The following is a 22,806-nucleotide window of genomic DNA, read 5'->3' as shown; positions in this document are numbered from 1 at the left end:
GGCACGCCTGAATCGGAGTTCGTATGAAAACGTTACGAATAAAAAAGTAAGAGGGGTAACTTTAGAAAATAGTATAAATATGGGATTTAAAGGGAGAAAATCAGAAAAATCAGAAGTTTTATATCTTCGGCTACTGTTTACACGATTTTTTCCCTCTTGGTTGCCGGATCTTTCTCCGGTCATATCTTCGTCGTCCGGCGATTAAATTGAATGAGACCAGGAACCGTCTCTTCGTCCTCTACCGATCTGAGTTAATGGTTGGGAGATATTTGAGCTGTTTGAAGCCTAGAAATAAAGAATCAATGTTGTTGTCCCGTTTTAAAAAGTGAGGAGAACTCCCTCCTCCGGCAACCAATCAAGGTGATTCTTCTTGTGGTTTGAAGTTTGTATGATGTATATCAACCTTCTAAAACAATTTTATCTATTTCGAAACACACAAAGAGAATCGAAAATTTCAATTTCTAGGGTTTGTGAATAATGCTGATTTATGTTCTTCGTAAATTTGACTATTTAGACTTGGATTTGGACTTTGTTGTGAACTAGAAAGTTGTTAGAAATATCATTTAGATTGTGATGGTGAATTTTGGTGATCATTGGTGCACTACTACATAAAATTTTTCAATGATGTTTGGAAAACATCATGAAAAGGCTTTCATGACATTTTTCAAACGTCATCCCAAACGACATCTATACGGGTGCCATCGTAGGGGTATCCTTCGATGACTGCAGGAAAACGTCATAAAAACCTTTTAATGACAGTTATAAAACGCCATGAAATGAGTTTACCATGACGTTTTCCCATAGTCATAGAAAACAGTTCCATGACATTTTTAAACTGCCAAAGAAATTGCTTTGATGATTTTTTTCTACTGTCATTAAATCTTTTACATATTATAAAAAAAATTGATTTTCTGATTAAATTCAGAAATCAAATATATTTATGTTTATACAAGGGAGACATAATATTAATACTTCCATTCAAATTTCATCATATAATTCCACTCCATCAAGAATCATCATATAAATCCACTACATCATACAACTATCCTAAAGAAAACAAAAGTTGAAAACATCTTAAGGGTATCCTATACATGAAGTAATCTTTAGTAAACTTCACTCAATCAGTTCTAAGTTCATGTGGTGCAGCTGCATACCTGTCCAAGTTAGAGAACACAAAAGCATAAGATCAACTAGCATTCCAAATCAACCATGAAAGACAAACAATCATATAGACCAACCTTGATACTACGTTTTGGGACAAACGAAAGGTCAAATTGATAGATACAATGGATCACCACTATGACTTCGGCTACAGAGGAAACAAAACAAATACATAGCAAACTGAAGAACATGCTAAAGCTCAACAGAATTAAAAAAAAAACAATTCATAATTATGGCTCATTGGTGGGACTACACAATTTTCAAAGATAATGGTACCTTTTGTGTGCCATAGTATTGAACCATGTTCTCATGTTCAAACTGACTCAGAAGAGCAATCACCTGGAAGAAAAACAAAAACAAACAATAAGAAGAAGAATATCTCAGCTAGGTACAACAATTAAGGCAAAATAACAGGGAGATAGAGACATACATTTTCATGACATAAAAAGAAAAGGAAAGCCATTGTTGCATGTTCAAGTTGAGAAACTTACTTCACAGCAATGAAGCATCCACAACTGAAAGATAGCAAATCCATAATCAACAAAGATCTTGATGTAGAGATAAAAAGCAAAGATGAATGTATGGCACCACTCTTTTAATAAAAATCAAATGAGAATAACTTGTAAGTACTTTATAACTTGTAAATACTTTAGTGCAGCAAAGACAAAGAATAGTTCATTTAAAGAGTATCAAAAGTTTGTTGCAAGGAAGCAAGGATTGTATCCACGTAAATCAGATTAGCAACCAGAGTTGGGCATTTCCAACAAGGCTAGCTTCTCTCTTTTTTTCTTGAGCGAAAACACGCCTAGCTCAACACCTATTTTACTTGAAGTCATAAGTCTTATCATGCATTGATGTTAAATTGAATTCATGTTCCTAATTGTGGAGCCAACCAAACTAGAAAAAGCAGATCAATAAAAACCGCAAGCAGCGCCAAAATAACCAACTAAGACATACATAAACAGAGCCACATGCCAACATACAAAACAACACAATCGCATCAAAGCACCGGACTCAATTAATAAACACAATTACGATCACAATCAAAGTCAAATAATCAAGAAAAATCACTAGTTCCTGCTCTTAATGGAAAGGAAGAGAGACACTATTAAGTTTACTACCTAACCAAACCCTAATTGAATAAACAAAAACAAATGAAAGCCCACATCAATCCATAAACATAAGAGATTTTATACCAGGAAAGAATTTGCCTCTCAAAATCCATCCTCATCGGGAAAGCACTTCCATAAGTGTTGGCCGAGATTCTCTTCTCAATCTCATCTTCCATCTTCTTCGTCTGAAACCCAGAAAATTAAACCCTAGAAGAAAAAAATACATCAATTTTAAAACATAAAAGCGAAAATAGATAGAGAAATCAGTTTGATTGGTGAGCAGATTCGACTAGGTGAGCCCCAATGAGGTTGGTCTTGACACTGTTAAGGCCAAAACGGAAAACATGGTGTCCAGGGAGAGATTTGCAGAAAATTGGGGAAACCCCCAAATTAGAAAATTGGAAGCATAGAATGATTGGAAATGAAGATAGAATGCTATAACTCACCGTTGTAAATTAATCGACGGCTGGAGATCTATTAATCGATCGGAGTTGCAGAGAAGGAACTGAATTCTTCTCCTTCGATCTGCTTCAAGGATGATTTCATGCGAGTTCTATGAACTGGATTTGACGAAGGTAAGAGATAGGAAGAGTTTGGTGACAACGCGCCGGTCAGAGTCGCAGTGACGATGACAGTGTGGGTTGGAGGTGGCCGGGCTGCAAAGCTCAGTCTCTCTGCTTCTTTGTCGAAGGAAAGAAGAGAAAATGAGAGAAAGGAGAAGAAAAGAGAGAGAGAGAGAGAGAGAGAGAGAGAGAGAGAGAGAGAGAGAGAGAGAGAGAGAGAGAGAGAGAGAGAGAGAGAGAGAGAGAAGAGGTGTGTTTTAATTTGGGCCAAAACAAGTATATCATGAAAGGTAATGTCATAGCCCACTGCAATATTTGTGACGAATTGAAAATGTCATGGAAAGTTTTTAATGACGGCTAACAAAAAGTTATAATATATTTTTATCATGACGTTTAAAAATAGTCATAAAAATATTTATAATGACGATCAGAAACCGTCATAACATTCATGATATTGGGAAAGCGTCATAGAAGGAGTGAGAACAACAATGACGTTTCCCAAACTGTCATAAAACTAAACCCAGATTAACATTAATGACGTTTCATAAAAAAAAGTCATTGAAATGTACGTTTTATGACGTTTTACAACAAATGTCATAAAATTAGTGTCATTAAAAGCCATATTTGTAGTAGTGGTGGTCACTGGAACAGTGGCAGTGCCGCCATTGCCGGCAACTTGTGGTGGCCCATCTGATTGGTTTAGGAGTAATTGTTTACTCTGTTGCGATGTACTCATTAATGCGAGCATTTCACTATGTCATTTGAACGTGTTAGGTTAATTCTTGAGTATGTTAGGGTCTTGGTTCTCTGGTGACCTTGGTAGGTCAATGAGGGAGGTTGCCGCTTTGGTAATCTTTGGGTTTTGGGGTTAAGAGAGGAGTGTTAGGTTCAAATTGTGTGTTATTGTTTTGGTTATTTACTAATTTATAAATGTTTCACTTAGGCTTTTGAGTTGGAAGCTTGGTATTGTTGTGGTGATATTATAGGTTTTGCAGGAGCAAAAAGGTGAATAAACCTCATGTGTAAGCTAGTTATCCTTAATGGTAACTAGATACATTTACTTATGTTTGTGTTTTGTTAATGTTGTGTGATTGGTATATAAATGTATATATATTTGGTGAGTTATATACGTATATCTAAATGGTATTAGGATATGCATATATTTATCATTAAGTATATATTGCTCTTATGAATGTGAAATATATTGTGTATATTTAGTTGGTTTATATTGATTGTGGAAGATGAGACCGAGAGGAATAAAATGTACCTCTTGATAAATTGGCGGTTTGTGGACGGATTGTTGAACTGTATACATGTTGTGTGGCCGAAAGGGAAGAAAATGTATCTTCCATCATCATTGTGATTATTAATAATTGTGTTGTAGCTGGGAGGGAAGAAAATGTACATTCCGGTATGATTGTTGTTGTTTGTCCTTGTGTGGTGTTTTTTTTCCTTTATGGCGGCCTTTTGACAAAAGACTCTGGGTATGTTGTTCTGCCTTTGTGGCGGCCAGATTGGCAAAAAAAAGTAATATATGTTGTTTTGTCTTAGTGGCGGCCCAAGTGGCAAAATAGATTTAAATGTTCGGCCTTTGTGGTGACCTTTGTGGTGTAGGCAGTGTCGGAACCACACGTTGGCCGGATGTGGGGATGATTAGCTAGAGGTCTACTCTTTATTGTCAGTTTTCTTATAGGTGCGATTCGAGAGTCGCTTTAACCTAAACCTGTCATGCATGTGTTGTGTTGTTGTGAGTGGTGTTGTTCTGCATGAGTTGTGTGGTTATGGTAGTTTATGCATGCGTTGCGTTGATGTTGTTAGGTTGAGTATTTATATTAAGTTTACTCATATCAGCTGTGAAGCTGACCAGGTTTGTGTTTACAACCCTGGTATACCATTATTGGTGCAAGGGGTAGTACAACAGGTACTACGCAATAGTTGAGACGGAAGGTTTAAGCAGCATGACATTCGTGTAATTGTGTTTATGTTTACAATTTGTAATCCAAGTAGTTTGATAAACTTGATAACGATTCAGCTGCTGTAACATAATTTCATTTATTGAAGTTATAATAAATAAAGTTAAAATTTTTAAATTTAAAATTTTAGTATTCAGAATTTAAGAACGTTACACTAGCACACTAAAAGATTTAGATATAGGAGATGGTTATCAGATTGCCCCAGTATTGGGAGGGCCTGTTTTTGATGTTCAGAGGCCTAATGAATCGGTGTTTGGTATGGTCATCGAAAGGGGCTGTTGCTAGTGGAAAATAAAAGTTAAACCATGGTAAGATTAGCTGAAATTTTACAAGTAACAAACTTGAGGATTAGACCAAATACAAAAAATTATTAAAAAAAAGAACAGATCAAGTAATAAACTTCAGAGCTCAATCATTACTGATATATTAATGTTTTGATATCAATACAAATAATGTTGTATACATATCCAACAGCATGTGCTATATCACAAACAAATATGAAAAATCAGGGCAAAATCTGCCCAGGCTATATTATCTGGGTGAATCACTGAACAAAAGTTGATTGTGATACCATAATATGGTATGCTACATCAACTAGCTTTTTCTATTTTTCAAAAGCCACCTTTCGGAAATCCTATAAACCCTGGATTTACTCTAAACAAACTATTACAAGAGGTAAAAAAAGAAAAAGAAAATGAACATGGGGATAAAAAAGGGAAATAGAGGAGAATACCCGCCAGGCATCTTCAGATGGCAAATGGAAACATCTCTCGGTATATTCCAGATTAACACAATCGTTCGACCATCACCGCTACCGGTACTGTCTTCCTTCCAGAAAGCAAGCAGAATGTATTCTTCTTGACAAATGATACGACTGCCTGATGGAGTAGCTCAAAGTGGAAGATCACTGAAGAAATCAAAATAGCTCCTCTGAATTGAACTTGTTCCAAGCTTCCTATTACCATGCCATAAAGCTCAGTGAGTATGAATTCAAAAGGGATGAAACAAAAAGTAATCAGACTTCTAGAGAACTAATATTGGTTTCATGCCAAATTACCAAGACACGTGCAGTAACACCAATGCTACATCAATTGGTTATAATTTTTTAATTTAATTCCCTAACAATAACAACAGCATAGAAAGAACAAAGGCTTTCAGGAAGAATATTATGCTAAAGCAATCTGCAGATAAAATTTTGAGAGAGAGAGAGAGAGATGGATTTTGTCCCCCTTTTTCTTATAAGAAATGATTGTTATCCCTCATAATTTAATGAATTATTAATGCTTTTTAATACATGAGGATTGTCTTCATGCATATTTCAGTTCTTGACAACCACCCATCATCTTGATATGCAGTGTATATTATGTACCTTAAGGAGGTCAAACACCTTCTCTGCTACATACTTCTGTTGAAGATTGGCACCTTTCTGTTGTACCTTATCCGGATGAATACACAAGGTTGCCTTCCTATATACTTTTTTCACTTGGGCAGCATTAATCATATCAGTCAAGGAAACTGTCTGCCAACCACATTCAGGCCACAGCACCTGATGATCGTTCAGAAACCGGGTCAGTATAAATAGCATATATTTTAGTATTCCGCAAGATTGTCAAACCAATCAGCATTTCAGTATAACCAGTGGACTACTTTGGACAATGTCCAAATTAAAAAGACAATGTCTATTTTCTTGCAAAAGCAAATATTCAAAGCGAAAATCAAAAGGCAAAAATCTTACAAACACAGGCAGCAAATGACCCATCACAACAACAATAATTATATCATGAAGAACAACAACAACATGGAGCATTGGAGAATGCAACAGATCTATCATGAAGACGTACATATTGCATAGTTGAAAGCAGAGCACGCAAATTTCCCTCTTTTCCTGCAGCCCAGCGCTTAATCTCAACATCTAGTGTTTCAGCAATTCTCTGAATAAGTGTAACATAAGACAATTAGTGATTGATCCAAATCATCATTTAAGATTCAGTATAACTTAACAGATATGAGAGAAACAAATGTAAGTTAAAAAAGAAAACAGCGGTATACAGACAAACAAAGAGGGATGACTAAAACATTTAATTATCCCCATTATCAGTATAACATTCGGCACATTATCGAACTTCATAATATCACCAGAATCATTAACGTTTGATATCAGGAACAACTTATTGGCACATAAATACTTAATTAGATATTACAAACAAATCTGTTGGACAATCGTCGGGTTGACTCCGTTATATGACCGATCATCATAGAGTTAAGAATGCTGTTCTTTCTCTTACCACAATTAGATGCTTTTAATTTAGACATAAACAATTTTTCAAACAATACATGTTCACTTTCCTAGTGACATATACATTGATAAAAACAAAATAACTAGCAAGAGACACAAAAGCAATAAAAAAATTTACAAACACCTGGAAAACAGAAAGATAGAACACAAACTTTGGCCAGCTCTAGTTTAATTGCAACTTGACTAAGATAAAAGATATTTGGCACCTTAAAAAAAACATACACACACACAACAAAGTGAAGAACAATAAAAAAACTTAAATGATGGCAAACAAGAATTACTAACATGTCTCTCAGCTTGTTCTCTTTGAGCTTGAAGGTCTCGCTCATTCTTTTCCGCAAGTGCTTTCACCTAAAAATACAAACAATATTAACTTTGCAGAAACCATATAAGAAAAATTAACAAGTCAGACTGGCAGTGAACTATAACCAGTTCCAAGTAAGCATAAAGTATAGACTTCCCTAATTTTAAAAAGGGGCCCAAAAATTAGAGACACATACCGTACGCTCCTTGGTCCTTTGGTGGCGTTCCAACCTGGCTCTGCGCCTTTCTTCACTTTCTCCATCAACTTCTTGGAACTCATTAGATGATGGAGCAGCTATAAAATGATGATGAAAGTTCAGCAAATGAAAGATCACAGGAAGACGTAAACATTCACTATAAAATCACTGAAGTATAATTTTAAGTGCCAAAATACCTCCGAAAATTGATGAAAGATCATCCACTATATTTGTGGTTGAAGACGCTTTCTTTATGTTTGAGGATGTTGATGTCTTTGGCACTTCAGGCTCTTGCCTGTTCTGGAAATGGGCATCAAAAGGATCCTGAAATATACAGCACCTCTCAAGAACACGATTTCGTAGTGCTCATAATAATATTTTGCAACATTGTGCTTACCGATGAGTTAGCCCTAGGTCGTGGTGCACTGCTAGCCCGACCCATATTGAAAAAGTTCTCAAGATCATTTTCATTTCTTTGTTGGTTCGCCTGGTTCGCTCTCGCAGTAGCATTAGCCCTTTCTCGGGCCTCTGCAGCCGCCCTTTCCACTGCAGCACGCTCCGATCTTGTTCGCACTTCAGCTTCCGATTTTGCTGCAGCTCTGTCCCTTGCTTCCCTCTCTCTTTCTCTGGCTTCTGCAGCAGCCTTTTCTGCTCTTACTTTTGCTTCTGCTGCGGCCCTTTCCCGTGCTTCAGATTGAACTCTCTGAACTGCAGCCCTTTCAGCACGTGCTCTAGCTTCAGCATTTGCCCTGTCAACAGCAGCTCTCTCTGCTTTAGCCCTTTCAGCCTTTAAGCGAGCTTCAGATGCCGCTCTCTCACGTGCTTCCCTGGTGGCCCTTTCCACAGCTTGTCTGTTCTCCTGCATCTCCCTGGCTCTTTCCCTTTCCTTCTCAATTTTCCTTTGCTCTCTTTCTTTGTCTTCTAACACCCTCTCAGTTTCTCTTTCTTTCTCCAGTCGTTCCATATCCTCCTCTTCACTCTCCCTCTGCAGCCGTTCTTTTTCCTTCTCCTGGGCTTCTTTACTTCTCGTAGACTTTGTACTTCCTCTCTCTTTTGCCTGCCTGAATTTAAACTCAGCTCTATCCATAGCGTCCTTCACGGCATCAGTAACTGAGTTGCGCTCCAATTCTTCACCTGAAAGACCATTTACATGTCCATCAAAATCACTTTGGCTCTTTCCCATTGCAAAATCGTCAAAATTGTCAACGGAAGAAACACCAGGGCCCCTAGCAGCAGCAGTGGTTGATTTCGGAGCCTGAAAGAAATCAGTAGAGGATTCACTAGCTTTCCTTCTTGAATTTGTAGAAGCAGGAGAACTCATTCTAGACTTTGAAACCTGCACAGGTCTTGGAGGAGGTGGTCTTGAAGGTGGTGGAGCACTAGTAGGTTGAGTCATTAGAGGGATTTCTGATACTGTTAGCCATATATTATCAAATGAATCCAAGTTTTCTTCAGATCTTGAAGACCTATCCATCTGTACATTTTCTTCCTTGACATTTACATATGAAGGTGGAGATGTAGTTTGACCAGCAGATTTGTGAGAAGTAGTTGAAACAGAAGGCACGTCAAACAAGGTCTGATGAGAATCCCATTGATTTCCAACAGGAGCCTTTCTCTGAGACTGGTTGTCTGGACTTCTCACAGAAGACTTAGTTGATTCTTTACCAGTTGAACCTCTGCCATTATTTGTGGTTGTATCTGCCTTTAAATTGCCACTATCATTTCCCCTGAAACTCCTCCCTGAAGAAAATGCAGGGACCGACTTCCCAAGACCATCAAAGGGATCTATGTTATCAAACACTCGCCTGTTATCAACAGATGGGTTATCAGCCTTCAAGCTTCCAGAATTAGAGAGTCTACTTATTTCCTCCAAGGGGTCACTATACTGCCCTGAAACTCCAAAAGGATCTTCAATCACATTAGAAGTTGTTGTTTTACTCACATTGGCAGTTGTCTCTGGCGGCCAGTTGGCTTCTGAGTTTGACCTGATACAGAAGATGCATACATCAAGAACATATAGTCACACTAACTGACTAACACATCCGCAGCATCGACTAAACGAATGTTACATCACCACTGCAAGTAAAAAAACAATCAAACAGCATGTATTTATGAAAAGGATTAACAGACCATTCTATTATGGCTGCTCATAAAGTTACCCCAAGCTATCTAGATAAAAGGGTGCATGGCGCTTCTTCCCCATCGCTATGTGTGTGTAGGGTACAAATGCTGGTGTAAGTTCAAACTATCAGCCAATAATTTGTCTAACAAATGTATCCTTGTGGAGAAAATTATTTAGGGAGACTCGGTGAGATTGTTGTGATGGCAATATATGGGTGGGGTGGTGGAAAAAATTTCTAATCAGTCGAGAGAAGCTATCCAAAACTTTTTCCCCTAAAACTAAAGGCATGTCGGACTCCATGAACCTAATGCATGTAGGTTACTTCACACTTTATGAAAACTCATCAGTGTTCATCATGTATAAACAAATAATAACAGTCCTCTCCTTACGTCTTTTGGACAAGAACTTGAGTGAATCGGTTCCCCTTCAAAAAATCTTGCAACTATAAATTAGATAATATCCAACACATTATGTGCCTTAAGTCTTCATTCGACTCCGGTTCAGGAACTTCACACCACAACATTGCCAAACTGAATATCTACCCCAATTATACAGTCCTACATTCAATTAACTAAATAAAACTAACCATAATTTCAACCAAAACTGATAGTTTAAGCATGTAATATCGAATTTTGATTCGACTAGCAAGAATTGCTAAAACAATGTATAAGAAGCCAATACCGAAAATTCAATGAGAGAAAAAGCAAGCAATACCTCTCAGTTCGGGGGCTGCTGCTACGGCCTCCAAATCCAGGTAACAATTCATCGAAATCCGCCGCCACATTCCTCGCAGCCCTCTGTGAGTTCGTCGCCGCCGCCGCCTCAGCCTTCCCAAACCCGCCGAGAAGGTCATCAAAACCGCTGCTACTCGCCCGCGGCGGCGGCGACGTCACCGACGAGAAAATATCGCTCGCGGCGGAGCTCTTCAGCCCCGCGACGCCGTCGAAAATGTCGTCGTCGTAAACCGGTTTATCAAAAACCGGGCCGGAATCCGCCGCCCTGGAACCGGAGTCGGCGCCGTAGATGGAATCCAAGTTGAAAGGCTCAGCGGCGGCGGCGGGTGACGAATTGCCGGAGAATCGGGCGGAGCCGCCGAAGATGTTCTCGAAGTCTTGACCTTTCGGGGGGCCGAAGATCGGGTCGCGATCGTCGGAGAAGGAGGCGGAGGTGCGAGTTGATCTGGCAGTAGATCCGAGATCGAAAGGCGGAGGCTTGGAAGAGGAGGAAGAAGAAGACGACATTGGGGCCGCTTTGCCGGAGGGCTTGAAGCCGTAATCGGAGCTGAGGAGACCCGAGAAGTCGCTCATGGCGGTGGTGCTGGGGTCTCTGTCTCTGCCTCTCAAAGAATTGGTCTTTGTTGAAATTGGAGGATCTGGGACAGATTTGGAATTATGTGGAAAGATTAATGGAGGGTGATGATCATGGTTGAAGATGAAGATGAAGACTTGATTTGGGATCTGGAAATGAGAGAGAGAGAGATGAGTCCTCTCCTCTCCTCTTTTTTGTGTTTGGTGTTTTGAATCTTTCTCTTTATTTCATTTCATTCTCTTCTTCTTTGAGCATGGTTGGGTGAAAGTTTTGTCTTTTGTTTTTCTTTTTTAATTTGGTAAACATGGAGACAATGATTTTTGAGGTCATCATTTTTTTTACACTTAGTTAATTAGACACACTATTTACCTTTGCTAATGATAGGGGGACTTTGGAAAGCTCATGATCAATTATGCAATTACCAACCATGAACACTTGTGACTTACGATATGCCATGGCCTATAGGCAACCAGAGTTTACAAAATCATAAGAAATGGCTCTAAACAATTGCACCAAGAAAATTGTAGTCTTACTATTAGAGATGTTTTATAACTTTTTAAGTTTCGCGATAGCATCGATATAGTACAAAATTTATTTTCCTAATGAAGATGTGTGAAAGTGACGAAGAAGCACATTGTTGTACGAGGAATTCTCCGAACCTTTAGGACAACATTAATAGAGTTGATTCAAAGCTTTTGAATTTCATTCCACTTGTACAGTATATTCGTAAAACCTTTCTCTTTAGCACTTACAAGGCTGTTTCTGAGGGATGTAGCATGAATATTCATCGTTGGTCATTGATCATCACCATGGGACCTTTGCTTTTCAATTCAACTAGAGAAGTAAATTATGTGTTTAAACTTTCAATACTGTAACGTAAATGCACACCAAAAACAAAATTGTGACCAACAAAGAAGAAAGAAGGAATGAATATTCATGATTGAATATAAATACAAGACAGTAGAATTGCAACAGCTCACCGCGAAAATGAGTTAGATTTGGACATTTTCTGTCCCTAATGGTTAGACAGCCTAGACTATTTTATTTCTGTCCGCATCTTAACAATTTTTTGCCCTGCCCTTACATTGTTACGAGTAGAAATCTCAAAAGCAGCCGAAACAACTCGCTAACATTTGGGATTTGGTAGAAGATGATCAATAATATTTTGGCATAAATGCCGATTTGCACCCCGAATTGTCAATTTGCACCCCGAATTTGCATTTGAGTCAATTTACTTCCTAAACTTGGTAAAAATTGCCGATTTACACCCCGAACTTGTATTTGAGTCAATATACCTCCTAAACTTGGTAAAAATTGCCGATTTGAACCTCATCCGTTAAATTTAACTGTTTCTATCCAATTTTGCGTCACATGTCATGCATTTAAGGGGTAGTATTGTCATTATATATTTATATTTTTCTTAAAAACAAATAAAAATATTCTTTAAAATGAGGATTATTTTGTTAATCAAATTATTTATTTACATTTTTTTTTCTACTTACTTAACCCTACTTTGAATTATATATTCAATATACCCACCCATTCAAATATATTGTGTTGTGTATAAATATATTTTTATATGTACACATTGTTGGAGGATGAACAAAACGAGAATAATAACGACGTAATAGAACAGAACGTAACCGTTTATTGATTGATAATGAGGCCAATATATAGGCATTACATAACCACAATCCCGTAGGATTCGGAGTCCTAATCTATTACAGAGATGCGAATCTATCTCTAACAGAAAACCTAATAAGACTAAGACACACACAATGGTAGAATAGTAATTCTCTCGGAACACACATTTATTTTTAATTTTCAATGTATTTATTTATTTATATTTTTTCTAATATCTTTTAACATACCATATCACATAAAATAATAAATATATAAATCAATAACATGTTTCGAAAAAACAAACATTGTAGGAAGTGTTCCTCTTAAGTAATTTTATTAATTTATTTTATTATTCAATATGAATAAATATATAATGACAATATTACCCCTTAAATGCATGACATGTGACGCAAAACTGGATAGAAACAGTTAAATTTAACGGATGGGGTGCAAATCGGCAATTTTTACCAAGTTTAGGAGGTAAATTGACTCAAATACAAGTTCGGGGTGTAAATCGGCAATTTTTACCAAGTTTAGGAGGTAAATTGACTCAAATGCAAGTTTGGGGTGCAAATTGACATTTATGCCTAATTTTTTTCATAAAACAAATTGTATGGGAGCACAAACAAGTTTTAGAGAATACATGATCTTCAAGAGTACGTTAAACAAGTCCTCGCATTTGATCAAATGCAGTATAAATCTCGTAATCCCATCTGTAATCCCATTAGCTTCCTTTAAAACAACTCGTAACTTTCTTAGAACCGAAGTCCTTTTGTCATTATTGGTGGTAGTACTAGTAGCATGCACAACATCCCTGTGAATTTTACCCATTAGGTCAAACAGAGACTCGCTTAAGTTTGATCTGGTCATCTCTTCCAGTAGAGGTGGTGCTTGCATGTACAGATTCTTCCCTCTATGAGCAATGCTTGCTTTTGACAATAATAATTTAAGGTGTTCTTCGAGTAGCTCAATGAACTTTTGCAAAGTAACGTACGTACTGAGGTGTCTAGCTCAATCAGAACACCAGGGCTGCATACAAGACAGTCTTTGTCCCTAACAAACTTGGTCACTTTCGTGTGGAGGCCTTCTGTGATAGGGTCAATCCCTCCTTAATGAAGGTGTGAAAACTATGTGATGTTCACATGAGTAAATCATGCACACCTATTGCTTTGGTGACCCATTAATTAATGGAGTTGATTTTGTTGAAACTTGGAACAACCTTTGTTGAAGGTAAGAAACAAATCGACAACCTTATGGTGGTAGGTGGTTGATTTGTTTGATAAAGAAAGAAGAATGCATTGATGAGCATGCCAACATTGAGCATGAATCAAGGAAGAAGATTGACTTTACTTCCATGCATGTTACATGCAAATGCATGAATTACACAAAGATGTTTGCCTATATAAAGGCATGAGAAGTGGTGCAATAAACAAAGAAGAACAATAAGGGAGAGATCATCTTGTGTGTGATCAAGAGTTAGAGATAGAAAGAAAACTCCAAGTAGAGAGTTTTGTGTGTGTAGCAAAATAAAGTGTGTGTGAGTATATCCCTTCAAGTGTGAGTCTTGTAGTAGTGTTTCTCTCGGTGTAACCTTTCTTCGTATGGTGGAGGTTCTTTATTATTGCTACCCGTGGATGTAGGCACTTCGCCGAACCATGTTAAATCCCTGTGTTCTCTTTCATTTTATTTTCGCTTGTGGTTGTGAGTTATTTCGATTTCCATTCTTTAGTTCATTCTTCCGCATTCCCTAACAGTGGTATCAGAGCTCCTGGTTATGACTGGGAGCTGCTAGAATGGAAGGATCTCGGAGTACCATGATCAGACTCAACCACTCCAACTGGATTACCTGGAAGCCGAGAATGGAGGATATTCTCTATTGCAAATTTGCAAAGATTTGCATGAGCCGATCGAGGGAGACGATGCCAAGCCAAGTGAGATTTCACTAGCAATTTGGACAGAAAGCCATTGGTCATATTCGTGAATGGGTGGACGATAGTGTGTTTCACCATGTTGCCAATGAAACCAGCGCGCATGAGCTTTGGTTGAAGTTGGAGTCCTTATTTGAGAAAAAGACTACTGCCAAGAAAGCTTTTCTCATTAACGAGCTCGTCAACATGAAGTATCGGGGAGGCGTTCGAGTGACCGAGCACCTCAACAACTTTCAGAGTGTACTCAATCAATTAGCCACGATGAGCATGAAGATTGATGATGAGTTACAAGCGTTGCTGCTGCTCGGGTCGTTACCAGATAGTTGGGAGACATTTGTTGTCACTGTAAGTAACTTTGCTCCTAATTGTGTATTATCTATGGAAAATATTAAAGATAATATGTTGAACGAAGAAACAAGAATGAATTCTTCATCAAGTTCAGAAAATGATCAATTATTCGTTGCGAAGAGGAGAGGAATAAGCAAGAGCAAAGGACCCAGAGGTCACGAAAGGAGTATTAGAAAATCCAGAATAAGGTTCAACGGAAAGTGTCATCATTGTGGTTTTCCAGGCCACATGAAGAAAAATTGTAACAAATTGAAGCGGGAATTTAAAGAAGCGAGAGAAAACGCTACTCATCAACAAAACGAGGACACAAACAATGTTGCTGCTGCGGTGTCTCATGATGAGTGTGAGTTCCTGTCACTTGGAGGTGAATGTCTACTAGTAGATAATCCTAGAGTTCAATGGATCGTTGATTCTGGAGTCTCGTTTCATGTCACTTCTCACGTAGAGTTCTTCACTATGTACAAAGCAGGTGACTTTGGTAAAGTGAAGATGGGCAATGACAGCTACTCCAATATTGCTGGGATTGGAGATATTTGCTTGCAGACAGATGTGGGCTCTCAGTTATTGTTGAAAGATGTGAGACATGTTCCTAGTCTACGTCTCAATCTTATGTCAACTGGTGTACTTGATCGACAAGGCTTTCATCATCATGGGGGTGATGGAAAGTGGAAGCTTACCAAGGGATCTCTTGTAGTTGCCAAAGGAAAAATATGTTGCACACTCTACAAGACCTATGGAAAGATATGCAAGAGTGAGTTGAATGCAGTTGAGGAATCTTCTCCAAGTTTGTGGCATAGACATCTTGGCCACATGAGTGAGAAAGGATTGCAGTTGTTGGCAAAGAAGTCGCTAATTCCTGTTGCCAAAGGTAACTCACTAGACTGTTGTGATTATTATTTATTTGGTAAGCATAAGATAATTAGTTTTTCAAAGACTTTCACTAGGAAAGAAAATATTCTAGATCTTGTACATTCATATGTGTGTGGCCCGATGGAAGAAGAATCATTAGGGATGCATAAGTATTTTGTTACTTATATCGATGATGCTTCACGAAAGGTTTGGGTTTATTTGTTGAAATCCAAAGACCAGGTGTTCCAGACATTTACAATTTTCCACACTATGGTGAAAAGGGAGACTGGAAGAAAATTGAAGTGTCTTCGTAGTGATAATGGCGGAGAGTACATAGCGCACGAATTTAGAGATTATTGTGCAAAGCATGGCATCAGACATGAGAAGACAGTTCCTGGCACCCCTCAACATAATGGCGTAGCAGAGCGGATGAATCGTACCATTATGGAGAAAGTCATATGCATGTTGAAGATGGCAAAATTATCAAAAGAATTTTGGGGAGAAGTTATGAAGACTGCGTGCTACCTAATCAACAGAGCACCGTGTGTACCTTTGGAATTTAAGACTCCAAATGAAGTCTGGACCGGGAAAGATGCATCCTACTCACATTTAAGAGTATTTGGATGTAAAACATTCGCACTTGTATCCAAGGAGCATAGGAAAAAGCCGGATGACAAGGCGACACTATGCATATTTATCGGCTATGGTGAAGAAGAGTTTGGCTACCGGTTGTGGAATCCAAAGACGAAGAAATTCATAAGAAGCAGAGATGTGGTGTTCCATGAAGACCAATCTATTGCAGATTTCGACAAAGAGGTACTACCAAATGCAACAAGTAATAGTCGCATTTATGATTCACCATTGCAGCAGGAATACAACGTTTGGCTGCAAGGTGATAGAGTTGAAAATGTACCTAACACGGGAGATGCTGAAGTCGAAGATGAAGGGGAGTTTGATCAGGGGGAGCAGCATGTGAATAATCAAGTAGTTGTTCGTAGAAGCACCATGAGGCAAATTCCATCCACCAAGTATCCATCATCTCAATATATTTTGGTGACTAATGATGGAGATGATCCTTATGCAAATTACATCCTTTTGACCAGTGACGGAGAGCCTGAAAGTTACAGGGAAGCAAAGATTCATCAAGACCACGACAAATGGAGGCTAGCCATGGAGTCTGAGATGGAGTCTTTACTAAAGAACGACACCTATGAATTGATGAAGCTTCCTAAGGGCCGAAAAGCACTCAAGAACAAGTGGGTGTTCAAGTTAAAGCGAGATGAGAATGAGAAACTGACAAAATTCAAGGCTCGCTTAGTTGTCAAAGGATTCAGCCAAAAAGAAGGAATTGATTTTGATGATATTTTCTCACCTGTTGTCAAGATGACTTCGATTAGAGTCATTTTGGGCATGGCTGCGAGCATGGATCTAGAGGTTGAGCAGATGGACGTGAAGACTGCATTTCTTCATGGTGATTTAGATGAAGAAATATATATGGAACAACCAGAAGGCTTTGAAGTCAATGGAAAGGAGCAAATGGTTTGCAAGTTGAAGAAAAGCCTGTACGGATTGAAGCAAGCACCAAGACAATGGTATAAGAAGTTTGACTCTTTCATGGTGACTCATGGGTGCAAAAGAACGTCAGCAGATCCGTGTGTTTATATTCAACAACCCGCTGAAGGTAATTTTATCATCTTACTACTTTATGTAGATGATATGTTAATTATTGGCAAAGATACTGCTATGATTCAACATCTAAAGACAGATTTATCAAAGTCCTTTGATATGAAGGATTGGGGATCAGCCAAGCAAATTTTGGGCATGGAGATTGCCCGTGATCGTGGGAACAAGAAATTGTGGTTATCACAAGAAAAGTACATTGAGAAGGTACTAGAGCGTTTCCACATGGAGAAAGCAAAACCAGTTGCTACTCTACTTGCTAGTCACATGAAGCTCAGCTCAAAGCAGAGTCCTACGAGTCAGAGGGAGGAGTAAGAATTGGCAACAGTGCCATATGCCTCAGCAGTAGGGAGCTTGATGTACGTAATAGTTTGTACTAGACCAGACATAACACATGCAGTTGGTGTTGTTAGCAGATTATCTAATCCAGGCAAGGACTACTAGAATGCTGTCAAGTGGATTCTAAGATACTTGCGAGGAACTTCAAAGATGAGTCTATGCTTTGGAAGTGGCAAGTCTGAACTAGTTGACTACACATATGCAGATATGGCCGGGGATATTGACACGAGAAAGTCCACATCCGGATACCTGATCACGTTTTCAGGGGGAGCTGTCTCGTGTCAATCAAAGCTACAAAAATGTGTTGCTTTGTCAACTACAGAAGCATAGTATATTGCAGCTACGGAAGCGTGCAAAGATATTTTGTGGTTGAAGAGATTCCTACAGGAATTGGGTCATACACAACAAGAGTTTGTCTTGCATTGTGACAGTCAAAGCGCGATTCACTTGAGCAAAAATTCGAGTTTTCACTCGAGGTCAAAGCACATTGATGTGAGGTATCACTGGATACGTGATGTGCTGGAAGCTAAGGAAATGCTGCTAAAGAAAATTCATACAGACAAGAACAGTTCGGATATGATGACGAAGTCTCTACCGAATGAGAAGTTCGAGTTCTGCAGAAGCGCGTCTGGAATGGTGCATCCCTCCATCTAAGTCGGGAGGGGGAGATTGATAGGGTCAATCCCTCCTTAATGAAGGTGTGAAAACTATGTGATGTTCACATGAGTAAATCATGCACACCTATTGCTTTGGTGACCCATTAATTAATAGAGTTGATTTTGTTGAAACTTGGAGCAACATTTGTTGAAGGTAAGAAACAAATCTACAACCTTATGGTAGTAGGTGGTTGATTTGTTTGACAAATAAAGAAGAATGCATTGATGAGCATGCCAACATTGAGCATGAATCAAGGAAGAAGATTGACTTTGCTTCCATGCATGTTACATGCAAACAGGGGCGGATCTTATTGCAAGGTTAGGGATGCTCAAGCATCCCTAAGTCAATTAGAAAGACAAAAAAAATTAGTATTAATTTTTTTTAATTAGGACTAGCATCCCCTACTCTCTCTCTCCCACACTCAATCCCTCCACCAACACCTATACATACACACCCCCACACCTAATCTCCTCCCACACTAAGCTCTCTAATCTCACACGGACCACCAATTTTTTTTCTTTTTATCTCTTGTGTCGTCTTCTCCCTTCTTTTTTTCCATAAAATTAAATCTCTAACCCTAAAAACTAAAGCCTAATTCTTAAATTAGAGTGATAGATCACATTTAAGATCGGACTCACTCCACCATTCCACTAAGAAGTTATGCGCGGCCTCCACTCTTCTAGTGAGCACGGAATGTCATGATTGAATTGGGGATTTTCCCAATTGGGATTTCTGGGTTTCTACGTTTGCTTTCCATATACCGTCAGTTACATATGTTTGGAAGAATTTTGATGCAGATAATGTAAAACAATCAGTTCAAAAGTGAATCACATAGTATTTTGAGTACATTGTCAAAAAAGTTTTTTTGACCTTCGGCCAAATTTCAAATCCTCCATAAATTACAAGTCTATATCAAGCATCCCCGAAACACCCATCTAAGATCCGCCACTGCATGCAAATGCATGAATTACACAACATATGTTTGCTTATATAAATGCATGAGATGTGGTGCAATAAAGAAAGAAGAACAATAAGGGAGAGATCATCTTGTGTGTGATCAAGAGTTAGAAATAGAGAGAAAACTCCAAGTAGAGAGTTTTGTGTGTGTAGCAAAATAAAGTGTGTGTGAGTGTATCCCTTCAAGTGTGAGTCTTGTAGTAGTGTTTCTCTCGGTGTAACCTTTCTTCGTATAGTGGAGGTTCTTTATTATTGCTACCCGTGGACGTAGGCACTTCGCCGAACCACGTTAAAATCCCGGTGTTCTCTTTCATTTTATTTTCGCTTGTGGTTGTGAGTTATTTTGATTTCCATTCTTCAGTTCATTCTTCCGCATTCCCTAACATTCTGCACCATTATACGATACGTAGTTGGATAGACTTGTGTTGCATCCGGATACAATCTTCAATGTTTTAAGTGCACAGGGAGCTGATATAATTGCGTTTGTGGAAGCAATAGCCGGTATGATGTTCTTCACAACCCCCTGAGTGAGAGATAATGTGAATCCTGGAATACCAAATAGCTCAGCTCTCTTAGTAGCCTCATCGTACACCCACTTCATATGTTCGGGGATATCTGGATCAAAAGCCTCTCCACTATGTACCTCATCCCATTTAATCAGGTGAGCATATTCAACACAAAGAGGGGCTATTCTTGGGGTTTCTGCAAGTGTGCATAAAGGGAACTTCACTTAAGGTGGGAAAAAGCCTGAGTGTACACTCAAAGCATGGAGTCATCCCTGGCTTTATAACCCTAGCATGTCCTTGGAAACCTTCAGTCCCACCACCTATCACAGGCTTGATTGTATCTTCTTGGGGTTGATCATCAGCATCATACTCCAAAAGGCTACATGCAACGGAGTTGATGCAGCTACGAGCTTCAACCGAATCGAGACCAAGAACAATGATGTTGAAATTGCTGTAAAAGTCAAGCTCCTTGTCCTCAATCCGGCAGAAGTGTGGACTGATGTTAACGCCAACAACTCTTTGCATTACTCGTTGGGCAACAACCTCAGCCTTTGGCTTGCCAACATCTTCAAGCCTGAACAGAAATTGACGATTGAGGTTAGTGACCTCAATGCGATCCATGTCGATATGACTTCGATTTCTCGAAAGCCAGACAAAGCCAAGTCCTTTAGCAACTCTTTGCTTAGCCCACCAGCCCCTACCTCCAATACTCTCGCGTAATATTTCAGGGCTTCATGGGCGTAGGGAGAGGGGGGCGAGAGGGGTCAGTTGACCGTTCTCAATCTTCATTTCTTTGAGCTTCCCATACAAATAAAAGATTATATCCATTTATATGATGACCCTCCTAAGTAGGGCCGGTGCATTATATTTGGAGGCCTAGTGCGAATTTTTTTTCAGGCCCTATATTCGTTAAGTAATTTTATTGGGTGTTTTAAAAAATATATATATGACAAGATGATGAGAGAGACAGAGAAAAACTAAATTATGACCACAAAATAACATAAATCCACTATTAAATAAAGTGACACACAAGAAAGGGATACGAGATATCACATTTGAAAATGTGAACCATAAGAGTCGAACCCTTAGTCTCAAGAAGCTAACAAAATATAAACTTTTAATAACAAAATTGTATCCTATATAATATAAAACTTATCGAAGCCCCCCAGGAAGTTGAGGCCCTGTGCCGCCGCACATTTCGAACACCCCATGGGCCGCCCCTGCTTCTAAGAAATCAAAATGAACCTTTGACACAATTACATGCATAATGGTATGTGTTTCTTTCCATTTTTACTATTTACTACTCTAAATATCTCTCAACTTCTAGTATAATATAGAGGAAATCACGATCATTATTTTCAAAAAGATTTCGGTAGCCAAGTTTGTACAGATGAATACAGGAACACTGTTGTTATTAAACAATTGTAATTTTTTCACTGTCGTAATTATTTTTTCTTTGACCCTCCTACGTAAAATTTCTAGCTACGCCCTTCTCTCAGTTCTGCGCCTGGTTCGAAGTTGGGATCGACCAGATATCCGGGTCGTAGGAGGAACTTGTCGAGGTCCCTCGATCGGCTCTGTTGGACTTGGACCCCAGACTCCACCATTGTAATCAAGAATTGTTATTCAATATATGCTTGATGAAGAACTTACCGATATCGATGCAAGTCGGCCAAAATCTATTGTGACTCCGTGACTTTAAATCAGAGTTGTACGTAATCTCTGTGGGCATGATTTACATAGAGTACGACGAACATCCCTGCTAGCTCCCATGCATGTGGGAACCCTATCCTTCACGCATTCTGTGAATCATGATCTTGGTGTTCTTAATCAATGTGGGCATGCAATTTACATAGATCGAGTAGCCTACTCGTCCCTGCATGTAGTAGCTAAGGAAACCCTATCCTTCATGGATTCGATTTGTGATCGACATTACATGCCTACGTACTTGATTTAATGATTATATTTATTATATATGAATATGTGTTAACTACTGACAATCTAAAGCCGTAAAACATATATATTGATTATATTGATTTAAACACATATCTATATGCTGAAGTTACTTGAATAGTATGGTGATTCAATTCGCATCTTTATCATCTCATTGTTTTCCGATGAAACTATATTCGATGATATACATATTACTTACGATTCGATCCCTATATATTCACGCACGCATACACATTGAAGTAACTGTTTCGGGCTAGTTTGGTATTGCTGCGACTTAAAAGAAAAACTGATTCGATCTATTGTACTGTGAAAAAATATTAGCTTTGAATTAAAATAGGTTTGTGTTTTACATGTGTTGTCAATAAATAAATTATTTGGTAAATTATAAACAACACTGTTGTAGATAAGGTCAACGACAAAAAAGACATGATTTTGTTTTAACATATTGAGAATAATTATAAATAAGAGTGTTAATTGAGAATTTACAAAAAAAAAATATTAGTATTTATTGAGCTTTGAGTGAAACCAGCTTCTAAAAACAACCTTCAGGTTGTTTCTAAAAGCTGCGGTGGGTAGCCTATAAATTCTATATAAAAAACTGATTTTTCTAAAGTTATCAAACTATGAATTTTAAAAGTCAACCTAGAATCTGATTTTTTTTAGAAATGAAGCTGTACCAAACTAGACCTTCATACATCTTGAGACACTATGCACGAAATGCATCAGTCAACAGATATCATTCGTTGTCTGATAGTATGCGTATGTGTTGTCTAATTTGATGATGTCTCTTTGCACATTAGACCACAAATATCCCCCGTTGTCTGAAAATACTATCAAACAACATTAAAAAAAAGTCCTCTGTTGTGTGATGTTATAATACCATTTCCAGGTTTTGCATTATACAACATTTAAATGTAGAGTACTAGAAACA

General features: G+C 38.4%; 1 protein-coding gene and 1 pseudogene across 2 annotated transcripts; both read right to left on the bottom strand.

The window, feature by feature from the left end:
- Window positions 1-5,207: 5,207 nt before the first annotated feature.
- On the bottom strand, window positions 5,208-11,250 carry LOC126785272 (auxilin-related protein 2-like). Of its 2 annotated transcripts, none has more exons than XM_050510908.1 (8): window positions 10,442-11,250; window positions 8,003-9,590; window positions 7,803-7,929; window positions 7,606-7,703; window positions 7,391-7,456; window positions 6,651-6,740; window positions 6,179-6,355; window positions 5,208-5,764 (listed from the first exon to the last, which is right to left on the bottom strand). In XM_050510908.1, exons 1-8 carry the CDS (start codon window positions 11,032-11,034, stop codon window positions 5,726-5,728), a joined length of 2,778 nt encoding a protein of 925 aa, XP_050366865.1. In that variant the 5' UTR covers window positions 11,035-11,250; the 3' UTR covers window positions 5,208-5,725. The 2 variants fall into 2 exon arrangements, with proteins under 2 accessions (XP_050366865.1, XP_050366872.1); XM_050510915.1 differs by having other exon boundaries at window positions 7,803-7,905.
- A 2,005-nt stretch (window positions 11,251-13,255) lies between these two features.
- LOC126802804 (NEDD8-activating enzyme E1 catalytic subunit-like) lies at window positions 13,256-21,529 on the bottom strand (annotated as a pseudogene).
- Between the last annotated feature and the right edge of the window lie 1,277 nt (window positions 21,530-22,806).

The sequence above is a fragment of the Argentina anserina genome, chromosome 1 (assembly GCF_933775445.1).
Source record: "Argentina anserina chromosome 1, drPotAnse1.1, whole genome shotgun sequence".
In the NCBI taxonomy this organism is placed as follows: domain Eukaryota; kingdom Viridiplantae; phylum Streptophyta; class Magnoliopsida; order Rosales; family Rosaceae; genus Argentina; species Argentina anserina.
The sequence above is the reverse complement of the archived record's forward strand: the minus strand, read 5'-3'. Positions and strand labels throughout refer to the sequence as shown.

What these genes read in the sequence shown, in the direction of transcription:
- LOC126785272 (XM_050510908.1), bottom strand. Translation starts at nt 11,034, where the DNA reads ATGAGCGACTTCTCGGGTCTCCTCAGCTCCGATTACGGCTTCAAGCCC. An exon ending in AGCAGCCCCCGAACTGAGAG is followed by an intron (nt 9,591 to 10,441) that starts GTATTGCTTGCT and finishes CTTCTGTATCAG; the next exon opens with GTCAAACTCAGAAGCCAACT. An exon ending in TGCTTTCAACTATGCAATAT is followed by an intron (nt 6,356 to 6,650) that starts GTACGTCTTCAT and finishes AACGATCATCAG; the next exon opens with GTGCTGTGGCCTGAATGTGG.